The sequence below is a fragment of the Boleophthalmus pectinirostris genome, unplaced genomic scaffold (genome assembly GCF_026225935.1).
Source record: "Boleophthalmus pectinirostris isolate CB_2022bp ecotype Guang Dong unplaced genomic scaffold, ASM2622593v1 HiC_scaffold_2, whole genome shotgun sequence".
Lineage (NCBI taxonomy): Eukaryota > Metazoa > Chordata > Actinopteri > Gobiiformes > Gobiidae > Boleophthalmus > Boleophthalmus pectinirostris.
The window spans coordinates 37,524,318-37,540,199 of NW_026571152.1; the positions used below are offsets into that span (position 1 = coordinate 37,524,318).

The 15,882-nt window shown below is 40.0% G+C and overlaps 1 protein-coding gene across 3 annotated transcripts in view; it reads left to right on the forward strand.

Annotated features, from left to right (window-relative positions):
• Nucleotides 1-15,882, forward strand: part of mical3a (microtubule associated monooxygenase, calponin and LIM domain containing 3a) — a 203,302-nt gene that overhangs the window by 139,135 nt on the left and 48,285 nt on the right. For all 3 annotated transcript variants that reach the window (XM_055155999.1, XM_055156000.1, XM_020941178.2), the window contains 5 exons: nt 1,962-2,041; nt 2,115-4,107; nt 5,285-5,379; nt 10,137-10,187; nt 15,582-15,689. In XM_055155999.1, coding sequence (XP_055011974.1) covers nt 1,962-2,041; nt 2,115-4,107; nt 5,285-5,379; nt 10,137-10,187; nt 15,582-15,689 — 2,327 coding nt within the window. The remainder of the gene's footprint in view (nt 1-1,961; nt 2,042-2,114; nt 4,108-5,284; nt 5,380-10,136; nt 10,188-15,581; nt 15,690-15,882) is intronic.

Sequence of the window (15,882 nt, forward strand, 5' to 3'; positions counted from 1 at the left end):
GACCAAAAAAAAGAGAATAAAAATTCATCAACTCTGGACGTGGTGGGGCTAAACATTTGCCAATAGATAACGACACTGCCTCGTTATCTGTTAGCTGACAGGCTATCAATCAATCTCCCTACGTTTCTAGCGTAACTGACTTGCCTGCGCGCCGCCGGTACGTGGTTTACGTACGCCTGTCACGCAGTCCACAGACGCAAGACGCACAGACGCTGTTTACTCCACCAACGCAACAGTTCTTAGCGGCTTTTTTTGACCTATATCTTCCTCGCAGTTCGCACAAAGTTTGTTGCAATGGCGACAAGAATCCAGGAGCAGTTCGCCACAAAAGAAAGTCCGTTTTTGAGATTGCTGAAAGAAGAAGACAAGGGGAAAAGCAGCGAAGCCAAACTAAGGTGATTCTTGAAGATTCATTCCAGCGATGGCGCGACTGAAGCAGACGCAGGGTCTAAAAACTGACGCACTGGTCGCCAAATTACTCCTGGACAGGTCACTTCTGCTTATTATGAAAACGTACTTTATTTCCAAGAGCTAGACAAACGTTTTTCAGGACACGAAAGCGATATCCTATGTCTGAAAACGTAATTTTCAAGGCAAAGAAAGAGTCCGCTTGCTGCTGCGTGTTGTAGCTAGTTCATTCGCACGGAATCTCCGCGCACCCTTCTCTGCACCCCTTTCCTGCTCCTGTCCCCGCTGCCCGATCCACTCTTCTCCCTGCTCCTCACTTCTCATCCGCGCACGAAATGTCCGCACACCCGCTCCCCCCGCTCCTCACTTCTCCGTCTTGCCTAACCAACACTGTAGTTAGTTGTTTACAAGTCATGTGCAGCACCGGCTGTAAACAAACCTGTTTCTGGCGTAAGGAGGAGGCGGGAGGAGGCGTTTCTACGTAGGAGCTGTAGGGGAGGGGGGGTGGTTTCACGCATGCGCAACATTTGAAAAAGGACAAACAGTCGCTGGATTTCTCGTTCCTTGGAAAATCCTCTATACAACCTTTAAAGCACAATCAGGAAGTGCCTCGGTTTGGCCCCCGAACCAGAGAACGGCGCAGAGGGTGCTGTTAGTTCGTTTTTACCTCTGTTGACTTTTAAAAACTCAATACTTAACACAATAATTGCATATTTTTTAAACACTTTTATATCTTTTATCTGCAATTGTTTCACTGTCTTACATCTCTATTCGCTGGTGTGTGAGTGCTTTCTGTTTGTGCTTTTATTTTATTCTGCCTCTTGGCCAGGTCGTCATTGTAAATAAGAAGGTGTTCTCAGCTGACTTTCTTATTAAAATATTGAATAAATAAAAATAAAAATTTGGATGATTTCAGCCTTAGATCTGGCAGTCTGTAGTAAATGAAGGGTAAAAAGTATCTGTCATTTTGGTAAACTACCGCTTCATGACATCACAAGGTGGAGCGTTTTCATATTTGGGATGTAGAAAATGTAGACCAGGGGTGGGCAAACTGTGCAGCCCTTTAATCTTTTTAATCTGGCCCACTGAAATGTAATAATAATAATAATAATTTTCAGTGTTTTAAAAGTCATTTCAGTACTGTGGGACTTGAAAGACAGATATTTTGTTTTCAATTATATTTCATTTTCAATTTTGGGATATTTCAATAACATATCCCATGTTATTTTCTTCTCTTATGAGGTGGATTTCCAAATAAACTCCATCCATCTGCTCCCTGTTCGGCCCTTGCGTCACATTTTAGAATCCTTTGTGGCCCTTGAGTCAAACGTTTGCCCACCCCTGATGTAGACAGACTAATAATACAGGATTACTCAAAATGAAAAAATGAAACAAACACAACTCTGGGCATGTTTTTGAGGAGGTAACAATATTCTAACATGACTTAAAGCTCATAAAAGTCAACTTTGTGTAATACAGGAGCTTTAAAATAAAAATCAGATGCATTTTTCTGCTAAAAACAACACAATATTTCTTTGATTTTGATCTTTCAGGACCATCCAGCATCGACGAAGTTCTGGAAAATGACATAGTCCTTCCTCCGCTCAAACTACCTGTAGATCTTGACACTCAGGTAACCATAGAGATGTAATTAAAGTGAACATTTCAGACAGTGTGTTGAAATAATGTATTTTTCTCTGCTGCAGACAAATCGAATATCTCCTGCTGGTTTGTTGAAATCGCCGGGCGCTCGCTTTTTCTCAGATCCTTACCTTCCGGAGGAAACTAAAACTGACAGAAAGAGTTCTACTCCGTCTCCGACCACAAAGAGCCCCATTTGTCCTTCGCCCTCCGCAAATGCCCCTAACCTCAACTCCACTCCGTCTCCCGTTTCTCCCATATTTCCTACATCGACGTCTAATAAATCACCCGCCATCTCTCCTGTCAAACTCGAGTCTCCCGTCAGATCCCCCGTCAAAACTCCAATCCTTTCCCCAATCTGCTCCCAGCCCATTTCACTTCCGGAAACGCACGCTCCGAGATCTCCGGTTTACCCTCACCGCTCCATCTGTCCTCTCACCGGGAACCCCCTTTCTCCGATCTGCGCACAACCTCTCCCGTGCCACGAGCCCTCTTCGCCGCTCTCGTCCAGTTCTCCGGTCAGAACGCAGCCCGTGCCCGCCGTTGCGTCCACGCCCAAATCGGAAGCGTCTGACAAGTCCGCGGACTCATCCATCGAGGAAACTCCATCCAAAAAGACAGACATCATCGAGGAATTCTGGCTCAAAAGCGCGGAGATTAGAAAGAGTCTAGGTTTGACTCCGTTGGATCGCAGTAGTAAAATCTTGGAGAAAAGCGTCGTCACGAGCCCGCCCCAAGAACCTGTCAAAACAAAAGAAATAGTGGAGGAGCCGAAGAAGCCAAGCATGACCGGACGGGCTGTTATCCGGCGAATCAACATCACTCTAGAAGGTCAAGTGATCACGCCAATCAACCCCGAAATTAAAGGAAACGCTGCAGATAGAAAAGATCTTAGCAGCAGCTCTGGCTTGGGCGTAAACGGCAGCATGGCGACCAGCTACAGCACGTCCGATTCCACCATGCTGACTCCGCCCTCCAGCCCGCCTCCGCCAGTGCCGACGAACCAGTCCCCCGCGGTGATCAGGCAGCAAAAGCACCAAGCCGCATGGAGCAACGGGAAGGATAAACCGCAACCCGAGCCCGCCAAAGAACCCGCGAAAACGAAAACGCCGATTCCTTCGCCGAGGACTCAGCTCAGCCCGGTTTCTGCTCCCAAACCCGCTCCGAGGAAAGCCACCTCACCACAAGCGGAACCAGAACCCGCTCCTGTGGTTGTAATGAGAGAGAAGAAGAAAACGCGTCCTCCGGATAACGTGAGGAAGTCTTTTGTTGAGACGGTTGAAGAGATTCCTTTTGCGGATGATGTGGAGGAAGGCTATGACGAAAGAACCCCAGAATCAAGCATGAATCGATATTACACTCCTCCAACGAGCAAACCCAGCAGAGACCGGCCTCCTTTGCACTTGGCCTTAGCGATGGAAAATGGTAAACCCAATATCCCGGTCAATCCTGTCTCAAAGACCCAGAGGGCAACGCAATTTTCTCCTGAGGCCAAGGAGATTGCGGAGGAGAGAATGAGAGCCAGAGAAAAATCTGTAAAGAGCCAGGCATTGAAAGACGCGATGGCCAAACAACTGAACAAAATGAAAGATTCCGATGGCGACAAGGGGCCGTCACCCAAAGTGGCCTGGAATGTTACCCCAGAAGTGGCTGGCAAAAGTAAAAAGTCCCCTGTGTCTCCCAAAACATCGGCGGTGAAAGCGTTGGAAAACAAAAGGGCAGAGACTATACCCGAACGCTTCTTCAGTAGCAACAAGAGTCTGGACAGCTCCGTAGCCTCGTCTGACGGCTCCTCGTCAACCAAAAGCAAAAAGAGGAGTTCGCTGTTCTCTCCACGGAAAAATAAAAAGGAGAAAAAGGCTAAAAACGAAAGCAGTAGACTCTCTGGTTCAGATGAGACACCTCCTAAACATAAGTCACTGTGGAAGGCGGTTTTCTCAGGATACAAGAAGGACAAGAAGAAGAAAGAGGATAAATCATGCCCCAGTACTCCATCGTCCAGCTCCACCACGCAGGATTCAGGGAAGAAGAAGACGGCATCTCCTGGGAGGTCTTCAGGTGGGTAGGGATGGCAAAATAAACAGTAGTATCGCTTATCGTGATAAAAAAGGGTACAGAACAATCGTTTGTGGGAGCTTTTATATACCGTATTTTTCGGAATATAAGCCAAAAAATGCGTAATGAAGAAGAAAAAAACATATATAAGTCACACCAGACTATAAGTCGCACTTTTTAGGGGGAATTTATTTCATAAAATCAGAGACCAGGAACCGACATTTCATCTTGAAAGGCAAGTTACAGTAATAACAATAGAACAGAGAACAACAGGCAGGTAACTGTAGCATAAACAACAGAACAGAACAAGTTTACCAAACTCTCCATCTCACTCCAAATCACTAAATCCATTCAATTCTTCATCCTCGGTGTCACTTCTGAGCAAGTCCACGACCTCTGGAGGTAAACAGAGCACCACTTCCTCTTCTGTGTCGCATCAGACTCAGCATCAGTTCCAGTTAGAATTATTCCGGCCTTTCTGAAATCCCGACAGGATGGTTTCGGTGTCACTGAAGTCCAACCTTTGTCGATCCATCCAATGACTTCCAGGAAAGTTGCACGGTGCATCCTCCGTGTTGCCGTTATGTTCTCCATCCCTGCTTTCTGCCAGTCCCTCACAAGTTTCTTGCTCACTCGAACTTTCTTTCTGCTGCTTGATTACTGTTTTCAGCTGAATATTTCACTACTTGCAGCAGGACAGAGGCTCTTTCTGCAGGAGACATGCGCAGTAGAGCCAAGTGACAGTGGTACAGGAGTAACAGGAGCAGCAGACACTGACACACAAGACTAGAGCCTCTCGCTGCTGTCAGTGTGAACATTTTAATATATAAGTCGCAGGAAACACCCAAACCATGAAAAAAAGTGCAACTTATAGTCTGAAAAATACAGTAATTATGAGAATCGCCAACAGAGTTAGTCACCATTACATCATCCTCATGGTCTCTTTTAGGTCATTGTTGTTTTCACTTATAACAAATTACAATTCTATAACACCTACTCATAATATTAAAATGATAAATATTCATATCCATAACATGTTTAAATGGTGAGCAACTTACAGCTCTTTTGGCCTTGATAACTGTCCCGTGCTTGGAGGTGGGTGCTGTTTACTTTTTCTCTTGTTGTTTATAATTCACCTTGAAACAAAACATTTCAAGGTGAATTTTAATCCTCTCTGCAGATTTGAAGTCACGGCGAAACCTGAGCTTTTCAGAGGACTCAGATCTGTCCTGTGATGATGTTTTGGAGAGGTCATCCCAAAGGTCAAAGGCGGATGTAAGTATCTTCCTGTAATTTTAAAAGGCAAATCCTGTTTTTGTTGTTTTTCAAGGTAATTTATGTTTTTATATGCAAGCTTTGCCTTAAAGAAGACCTATTGTGCTTGTGTCAGCCGTATAATTATAATCTATGACACCCGTTGATCATTCTGTTATAATTTGGACATTTTAAACCGCAATATTCATCTAAAATAAGTTAAAATAAGAAGCAAGTCCGCTGAGTCCCTCGTTAGAAAACTGCAGTGCCCAATTAGAGCTGATGTCACCATAAATGTCATCACAACAAAAGGTCGGCCGCTCCTACCGCTGGAAGACACCACATCATTCTACAGACTAATATTATTTAATACAGATGAAATTAATATTATTAAAATGGAGATTTTTGTTGTTATACAGCGAGTTCTAGGGTCCAGACACTCATAGAAATGATCAAGTTCAACATTTCGGAGTTTACTTTTAAGATATTTTATGACTAAGTACAATGCGATTAGGGCGATACGATACATAGGCCACGATATGATACGTATTTCAATACCGTGAACTTTCGATTTGATACGATTAGATAAAAAAAAACTAAGTCATGGCTTGTGATACTAAAAGTCATTGTTAAACCATTTCTTGTGCAAAGTTAATATAAAACACACATTTTAATAATCAAAACAGTGTCAGATATGTCAAATGTGTCACATAAGTTGAGTTCCTTCCTCTAAACAACTGATTGATTGATTGATTAATTTATTTATTTCGGTCACAAGTATATTATGACATTATTCAACAGACAGTCATTTATAACATACACTGACCAAAAAGGTGTAGGCTGAAGCTTGAGCTTATTATACCTACTCTTTATTCCTTTGTGAGAGCGTCATCTTGACACCAGTTCAGATTCATGAATACAGCGAGAGAAAACAAACAAATCAGTAACAGAACAGCAAAGTAAATCTGTGTATCATTCGTTCATTTGTTTTTCAATATAAAACCAAAAATAAGAAAAGAACTGATAAAGATTAGTTTTTTCAGTTTTCAGTTTTGTGTTTAAGTGAATAATGGAAAAAAAATGGATAATGGGCGTTTCTCGTTTCTGTGACTTAAACTGCGAAGCCGGGCTGAACCAGGATTGAACCGGGACTGAACCGGGACTGAACCAGGACTGAACCAGTAGTGTCGGGACGGGCCTGGAGGTGCACCCGCGTAGACTGTCGGGTGATCAGGACTGAGATCAGAACTGAGACCAGAACTGAGATCAGGACTGAACCAGGACTGATCCCAGCACTAAAACAGGACTACTCCAGAACTAAACCAGGTCTAAACCAGACCCTAACCATTACTAAACCAGGTCCTGGTCTTAGTCCCAGTCTGGTCCTGATCTCAGTCCTGGATAATGAATCATTTTCCGCTTTTTCATTTTGGTTTTCAAGACAAATAATGAAGAAAATAGTTGTTTTTTCGTTTTCTTATTTTTTGGTTTTATATTAAAAAACGAATGAACGAATGACACACAGATTAAAGTACTACAGCACAGACTAAATATCACAATTCATGTATCTACCCAGAGTTAAACATTTAAATTTCTTTATAAAATGGAAGAGAGTGGTGCACAATTTTAGGTCTTCTGTACAGTTAACAAGAAACAGAACTGTAGAACTGTAACAAAATATTCTAAATTTAGTAAAATATCCCCCCTAAAAAACTCTTGGTGATATATCGACACAGCAGCTCACGATATCAACACTGATCATCAGAGTAAACGATGTGATTTATCGATATTTCTGTATTTTTGCACACCTCTAAACAGTTGGGAAAACTTGCACGATATCACTTCTAGAAATTAAAAACCACCAACAGACCGCTGCACATCACACTACGAGCAGCAGATTTTTCATTTTCCTTTTTATGCAACGCTGCTGAATCCTACACATATTACAGTTGAAGAAAATAAGATTGGAGGGTATTTATCAGCAACATTGCGTCTTGGAAAATAAGCGATTAAAGATTGCTCAAACCTGCACGAATCGCTCAATAAGAAGTCGATTTTGCATAATAGGTCTTCTTTAACAAAACAATGCTAGGATAGGAGATTACTGTCGATAAAATATGTCAAAACTAAACATTTTCTGCTGCTGTGTGTTCTTATAAGAAATTTCCCCACTGCATTGACTTCTCATTATTGTTTTTTCCCCATCCTAAACAGCATACGGACATCTTTGATTTAGTATCAGGCATACAAAAGGAAGCAATAAAAGAGGAGAAACTAGAAAAGGAAAAAAGAAGGGCACTGAAGGAAAGAAAGAGAATAAAAGAAAAAGAGAGGAGAGCGCTGGAGAGAGTGCTCGGTCCAGAGCAGGAGAATAAAGATGAGGAGGTATTGTTCGGCAGCGGGGTTAAGTGATTTTGAATTTCACATCGTTATAATGGAGAAAATAGAGCCACTGAAGTCCTGTTTTATGCAGGCCATGTTCACACTGTTTCTGATTGGCTTTGAAGCTGACCTCAAATGATGAAGCAGCTTTAGTCATCCCCGGAGATTTCTGCACAAATCTCGCGTTCTTGCTGCAGAAATGCTTCTTCAAAAAAAGGCCTTACGCTGAAATAAAGAAACAGACCGAAACAGATTGAAGCTGCTGAATATGCTGGTCTGGTCCATTCTATTAGGTTTATGCAAAACACATACAAATTTAAGCGAGTTCTGTAAGATGTGTTTTCCTATTTGAATCCATTTACATTCATTACGTTCTGGTTGAAATTCTAAATGACTTCCGCCTCTGCCGCGTTTTGTGTGAACGTGCTCTGGTAGAATAGATAGGTACAGTGAAATATAGGGCCACAGGCATGAATTTAATTACCGCGCTGAAAAGAAAACAGTCTTAAACCATGCACATACCATGATAAAGGAATATAATTGTTAGTGTTTCATATTAGCACTTCAAATTTCCTTGAGGTTTCTACGGTTCTTCAATAGAGTCATGCCTGCGAGGCCACTTCACATGTTTGTAGAGCTGTGCCGCGTGTTTAGAAATGTGTGTTTGTTTATTTGTGAGCTGTTCTGTTCTGTTTTGTGGTAGTAAATTAGCGTCGTCATCCCCCGTTTTGATTCATTTTTGATTAACATAGATTATAGTTCTCCTTTGGTTTGTGATGTTTAACACTGTGATGGTTTTGTGTACGTATGATTTGTTTTAAAGGGCCCATATTACGCTGTTTTCTGATGTGTTATAATGTTGTTTTTCTCGTCAAAAACAGACCTGGAGTTGTGTTTTGTTTCATTCATGTACAGATCTTGCATATTTAGGCTGTTTTCTTCTCTCAAACGGAAAAAATACAACTTTCACTAGAGTCATTTGGATGATTTTAAGCTTAGAACAAAAGGTAAAAGGAGCTGTTAACATGAAAACTACTGCTTCATGACAGGGTTCCCACGGCCATGGAAATCATGGAAAGTCGTGGAAATTGAAAATGTCATTTTCTAGGCCTGGAAAAATCATGGAAATTTGTAAATTCAATGAAAGTTTTGGAAAAGTCATGGAATTTTAGTATCTCTTTCACTCAACTACAGCGTTCTGTTAAGTTCTCATTAGACTGTTATGATTATTTCTAAACGTTTGCGCCTTTTGTTTAAAAGAGACGACAATAAATGCACTGACAGTATTTTGAATGTTCAAAAACTATAATACCATAATGTGAGTTGAACATCAGAGGTGGGGACTTGCAATTTGTGATTTGGATTTGAGTCAGACTTGAGTCACTATTTTTAGGACTTGAGACTTGACTTGATAAAATTGACTAAGACTTGGGACTCGACTTGAAGGTCAGTGACTTGAGATGACTCAATCCTTCTCCTGAAAAATATATGTTTTTAGAAAATACCTTTCTCTTTACAGTTGATAAATGCGGTGCTGACTTGGATGTAACTGAAATACTTTGAGATGGTATCCTCAAATGTACTACAGTAATATACAGTGCAGTACAGTAAACTACATAGAACATGATCCTTCCATTTCCGTGCAGACTACACAGCAAAATAACTGTTATTAAACACTTTTAAATCTGATTTCTTTCTGTTGACCATAATGATTCACACAAATTGAAAAAAAATTGCATTTCTTTAACTCTTGTATATATAAATACTCATATGTAAATATACCATGACATTTTAAAGTACAATTTAGCTTAAAAGTCAAATAAATTGCAAAAATCTAAAGACTTGAAATAACTCAAAGCTGGCTTGACTTGGGCTTATGGACTAGTGACTCGACTTGGACTTGCCTGTATTGGACTTGGGACTTGAGCTCTGGGACTTGAGACTTACTTGAGACTTGCAAAACAACGACTTGATCCCACCTCTGTTGAACATTTCATGTTTGGCTCTAAAAGTATGACCAATTCTACACATGTAGGTGCCGTAAAGTCATGGAAAATTCACTTTAGGTCATGAAAAAGTTTTGAAATTTTGTCAGTGAAAAAGAGTGGGAACCCTGTCATGACATCACAAGGTGGAACAGTGCATTTTGAGCTTTAAAGACGTAGACAGTCTAATAATAAAAGTGTGAATGAAACCAACGCCAGGTTTATTTTTGATTTGGTAACAACACTCTAACGTGATTTAAAGCTCACAAGAGTCAACTTTGCGTAATATTGGACCTTTAACTATTAATTTATTTGTGATTTTTGTCTTTTTTTTTTTACACAATCATTAACACTTTTAATCCTGTTTTGTGTTATCATTTTCCTCCCTTTTTTTGTTTTGTCTTCCCAAAGTCTTTATATGTCCCTCATGCACTGGCGTTCAAGAGATCATATGCCTCCAAGGTAGTATCCAAACCATTCTTACTCAAACAGACTTCACACACACACGCGCATGTTGACCTGTTATAACTCCCTTTCATGCGTCCGGTCTCGTACTAACTAAAGATGCTCTGTGGATGCATGTGTTCACAGTATCCACGGTATCCTCTCGCAGCTGGATGTCGGTTCTGTCCAAAGGCTCATTTATGCTCTTGTGTTTTATACGAGTACAGATACGAGTGGAGGCTTGTGTCCGTCCTCTGTGCTGTTCTGTCCGTAACATCGACTGTATGAAGAAGTGTGTCGTCGCTCAAAGTGTTTGGCTTCACTCAAATCAGATGAATTCCATAGAAAGCAACCAAAGAGCTCGCTGCAGCAGCTATAGAAAGCAGGGTGCCAATTTTTCAGTGTAAAGTGAATTAGAGTTGATGGAGCCGGAAGCGCCCCCACGCTCACTTCTTATTTGGAACCCGACTGCGTTATCTAGGTCTATTTATATATACTATTATATGTGTAAATCTATGATCTGTAATCTGGTCCAGTTCTTCAGGACATGGGAAATCTTAGCAACAGAACGGAGCATGTTCTAACTTCTGAGGACAGTAGTAAAAAACTGCTGGGTCTGGTCAAGTGGTAACGGAGGGAAACAGGGGCAGATTTTTAACATTCAAATAGCTCTTATTCAGAAACTAGAGGGACTATTGAAATAAGTAAAGTATCAGAATGTAGGAAAGAGTTACACTCCAACAGGGTCAAGTTAAACCTGTGATATTCTTTCAATTTGTTGACAAAAAATTTAAAAACTCATGTCGGTAACGGAGGGAATGAAATATGCAGCACTTTTTGGGCAATAAATAAACAGTGATAACTCTTGGTTCTCACTTACATATCCTTAACAAACTGGTTTGAATATTTGCTTCATATAGTTTTCTACCATATGGTACAAGATTAGGTTGAAAAACCTCTTACTTTTGGAGTAATGAGATTTTTTATTAAGAAAGGTCATGGTAACGGAGGGAAAAGTAACGGAGGGAAAATTGTGCAAACAAGTAGAAGGTGCATGATTTTGCATAATTTGTCAGTGTTTTTCTTCCGAATACTTGAATATTACTTCAAAATGAACGGAAACTATTTCTATAAAATATGTCAGTCCTTACAAGCTAATTTTTATCATTTTAAATACTTGTCCCTTCATCAACAGTTCAAAGATGGAATAACACAAGATATGATGAAATACATCCATTTATTTACATGACTTGCAGGTCTTTGAAATTTGGGAAATAATTTTTGTTCCATGTTTCATACATGGTCTGTTTAAAAACATATGTAACTTTAGAACCAAAAATGGTACAGAAAAAAGGTCAACAGTTTCATAAACTAGAGTACATATGTATCTGTTCAATACATTTTTATATCAGATGCATTAACTTGAATTTTTGGCCTTGCTGTTTACTTCTGCTGTGGGGCCGCCGTGTTTGTCATTTTTTGTTGCTCTATTTCAGGAGTGTCAAAGTCAGATTCACAAAAGACCAAAATTAAAAACTGTGACTAGGTCGTGGGCCAAACTAAATATTTATTGAAACATTTTATCATCTGCATATCTTCTCTCGAGATATGTAATGTTAATCCTTTTCTTATTAAAATAAATGTTTAATAATAGTTTTGCTTAAACACTGAATCCAGAACAAGCAGAATATAAAATAATAGCAAAAATTTTAATAAGTAATGTCTCTATAGTCTGTCTGTAGCCGGCGGGCAGCTCTAACACAGATTGGATATGATCTAATTAACGATATAACGATATAATTATATCGTGGGCCAAATTTGAGGCCAATTTGTCTATTTCATCCGTTTTGGCCAATTCTCTAACTGACTTTAATAAAAATGATAATAATAACAAAACATTACACTTGTATAGCTCATTTCATGACACTCAGAGACGCTTCACATAGATCCGGACAGAAACAAACCCAAATGGAAAAAAACCAAAAACGGATGAAACAGGAGATGCAGTTATTTAAAGGCAGTTTTGAACAGGTGAGTTTTCAGGACTTTTTTGAAGATTTTGAGTGTAGATGAGTCTCTGATATGTTTGGGCAAGGACTATCAAAGGGTCTTAGTCCCCCCCAGGTCTCGTGTTTAGTCCTGGAAGGGGGAGACAGGAGGTTGGAGGTTGGCGTCAGCTGATCAGAGGGCAGGGGTGGGGTTGTGGTGGTGGAGGAGCTCAGAGATGTAGGTGGGGCCCAGGTTAAGGAGGGACTTGTACTAGGGATGGGCATTCGATGAAATTTTCTTAATCGATTGTCGGAAGAATTAACGATTGATTATCGATTAATCATTAACGTTTTTATTTTAAAATTATCATCATCATTATTATTACTATCTGCACTACTAATCTGCATAAATAAATTCAACTTTACGACAAATAAACCGTAACGACTCTAGAGCCACATCAGCCCGTTTGACATTATAATGTGTTTAATTCAGTTTTGCGCAACTCTCACAGAAACAAAACTTAAAACCGCATCACTAATTTGCATAAACTAAGCGAAGATAAAACTGCAGCTTTGTGTCGCTGATGCGGTCAATTTCTGTCGGATTAAAAGACACGACTAAGTGGAATACAGGTTAGTGTGACCAGATTTGCGTTTGTCAAAACCAGGACACCGTACGGGGGGAGTAGGTGGGGCCTCGTCATCGACATTGCGCGACTCTCACCTGGCAAAGCTTTTACCACTGGACAACGAAACATATGTGCTGCTTTATACACTGTGCACATGGACTCACACTTGTCCCGAACGCAACGGAAAGCGTGGAATTTCTTATACAAATCATCGTTAAATACACATTTGTGCTTCGGTACGCTGCAGACTGACCAAATGTTTGTGTCTTGCTCCTTCTTAGTGCAGAGAGACACATGTACGGACCTCTGTTTGATCAGGCTACGCACAGCAACCTACATTTGGTTTGTCGATTAAAATGAACGTAATCGATGAAAGTCTTAATGATCAATTATCGATTAATCGACTAATTATGCCCATCCCTAACTTGTACACAATTTAGGAGCTTGAACTGGATGCGCTGAGGGTCGGGGAAACAGTGGAGATCTCTGTGACTTTGTGCGCCCTCTGGTGGTTGTGTAAGAGACCACTGACATTGACATTAGTATAAAAATACAGTAACGGCGACTACACTTGGAAACGCGCAGATCTGTTTACGTATAAAAGTGGAGCATAAATGAGCCTTAAGTATTCAGCTTTTGTAACAGCGGTTTCTGTACATTTCAAACGAGGGACTGTTTCACATTAACCTGCCTCCTTCTGTCACAGCAGCTCTGGTGTTGCTCCAGTCTGGCTCCTGGACACGTCTGATATTTCTGCAGTACTCATCTCTCAGCTTTTTTGTCTTCTAGGGCTGCAACGATTAATGGAACAATCATAACTATATCTGCTTTTAAAGGGCTCATGTTACGCTATTTTCTGATCTATGTTATAATGTTGTTTCCTCGTCACAAATGGACCTGGATTTGTGTTTTGTTTCATTTGTTTAACACACAAATCCTGCTTATTTAGACTGAGTTTTTCTCTCAAACGGAAAACGCCAGGGTTACTCAAAGATGTGTGAAAGAAACAAAACTATGCAAGATAATTTGTTTCATTAGATTTTGACTTTTAAATGCTGTTGAATTTCTCACTTTGAATTTTTTTACTCTGAAAAAAGATGTTTGAATTGTTTTTATTCAGAATTTTAGTTGCTGAGATTTTAAGTGTACATTTTTTAAGTGTTTAAGATTCAAAATAAAAATGTCACCTTGTAAATATTCAGCAGAAATATTTTCAAGCCGTCAAATTCCACAGTCAAAATTCAGAGTGTAAAATATGCACTAAAAAAATTCACTGGAAAAATCCAAGGTGCCAAAACCGAAGCAATTGATCCAAAGTGATCTAATCTAATTTAGTAGGTTTAGTCAGAATTAGCCTCATCAAAACCTCCTCTATTTTATTTCTTAAGTGTAAACCACAGAGGAAAATGGCCAATAGGAAACAGCCTCTGTCCTCCTCGCTCACAGGATCGATTGCTTCTGCCTTGGCATCTTAGATCTTTGTTGTTCATTTTTCACTGCGAAATTTACCCTGCGTTTGATTATCTTCCGACTCCCACTTGGACCTCGTATTTGACGTCGGGTCCGAGCTTGAAGTGTATTATTATCTCTTATTTTATGAAAATGCTGCCACTTTATTTTTTGAAATTTGCTCTTCATTTTATGTTATGATTTCTCTTCTGTTACAACCTTAGGGACGTTAACGCTCGTTAAATCAAGTATTTGTTCAATATTGGCCTCAACAAAAACACCGACTCCCAAACCCACAGGCAGTGATTCAGACGCTGTAATGTACTGCAGTAATATGAGTGATGTCATTTTAACCTCCAAAGTGTCCAAACACAATGAAAACACTTCATATTTACACGTCACAGACTCGGAATCCTTGCTCATTCAACTTTTTCCTCTACCGAGGTCCGAGTCGCGCCGTCCCAGGAAAAGGGGCGTGTCACGCGTGTCGCTAGGCAACTTCTACGGAAAACTGATTTGGAAGGATAATTGAACGCAGGGTTACATTCTGAATTTTGACTGTTAAATTTGAGGGCTGGAAAATATATGCGGTGAAATTTTTATTTAGAATTTGAAACATATTGAAAAAGTAAACTTAACATTTCAGCAACTAAAATTCAGAATAAAAATAATCATCTTTTTTCAGATTAAAAAGAAAGTCAAAGTGAGTAATTCAGCAGTATATCTGATGGAATAAATTATCTTCCATAAAAACAGGTATGTTTTTGAGGATGTAACAACATTATAACCTGGATAAAAGCTCAAAAATGCGTAATATAGGCCCTTTAAAATAAACATATTTTGATAATGAAAATGAGTTAGTTAATTTCTAATTGTCCAGTTCATAATTGTCCTCAATTTAGAAGCTTTAATTCTTCTACTTTTATTTTGTTTAAAAATGCAATTTAACTACTAAAGTAATTGCTAGTTGCAGCCCTAGCGTCCTCACAAATAAAAGCGAGGACATCACATTCTGTCTACACTCTGCAATTTTATTTCTAATTATGAAAAAATGTTATTGTGTGAAAAACCTGTACAATGTGATACAGATGTGTAAGCTATATTCTGCTTAATGGATATATTCTATAATAATTTGCATTTATTTGAATTCATTTTACAAACCGATTTCCATTTTAGTCCATTTGTAATCCAAGCGGAATAAAAAAACTCAGTAAATGTGATTGGCTGTAATTAGGTTCCAACCTCTTTCTCTCCATTAGCTGTTGTAGTGCCTCAAGGAACCAAATCCGAGAGCGAGAAACACTTAAATAAAACCTTACAGAGCTGTGTTTTTGTTGCTCCACCAGAAAACCTACACGGAGGAGGAGCTGAATGCCAAAATCACCCGAAGAGTCCAAAAAGCTGCACGACGCCAAGCGAAACAGGAGGAGCTGAAGAGGCTGCACCGAGCTCAAGTAAGACTCCAACTGCGAAACCTGAGTCACTGCACCTTTATTGATCTGTCCCCGTAGAACGCTTGAGATGTGGTTTAAAGCACCACTGTGTAACATTTCTGGTGGGGGGTCTGCGCATTGATCTATAATAAGAACTGGGTAAGACTTTCTGCATCTGGCCTGAGGAGATCGACGAGTGGCCGCGCCAGGTACT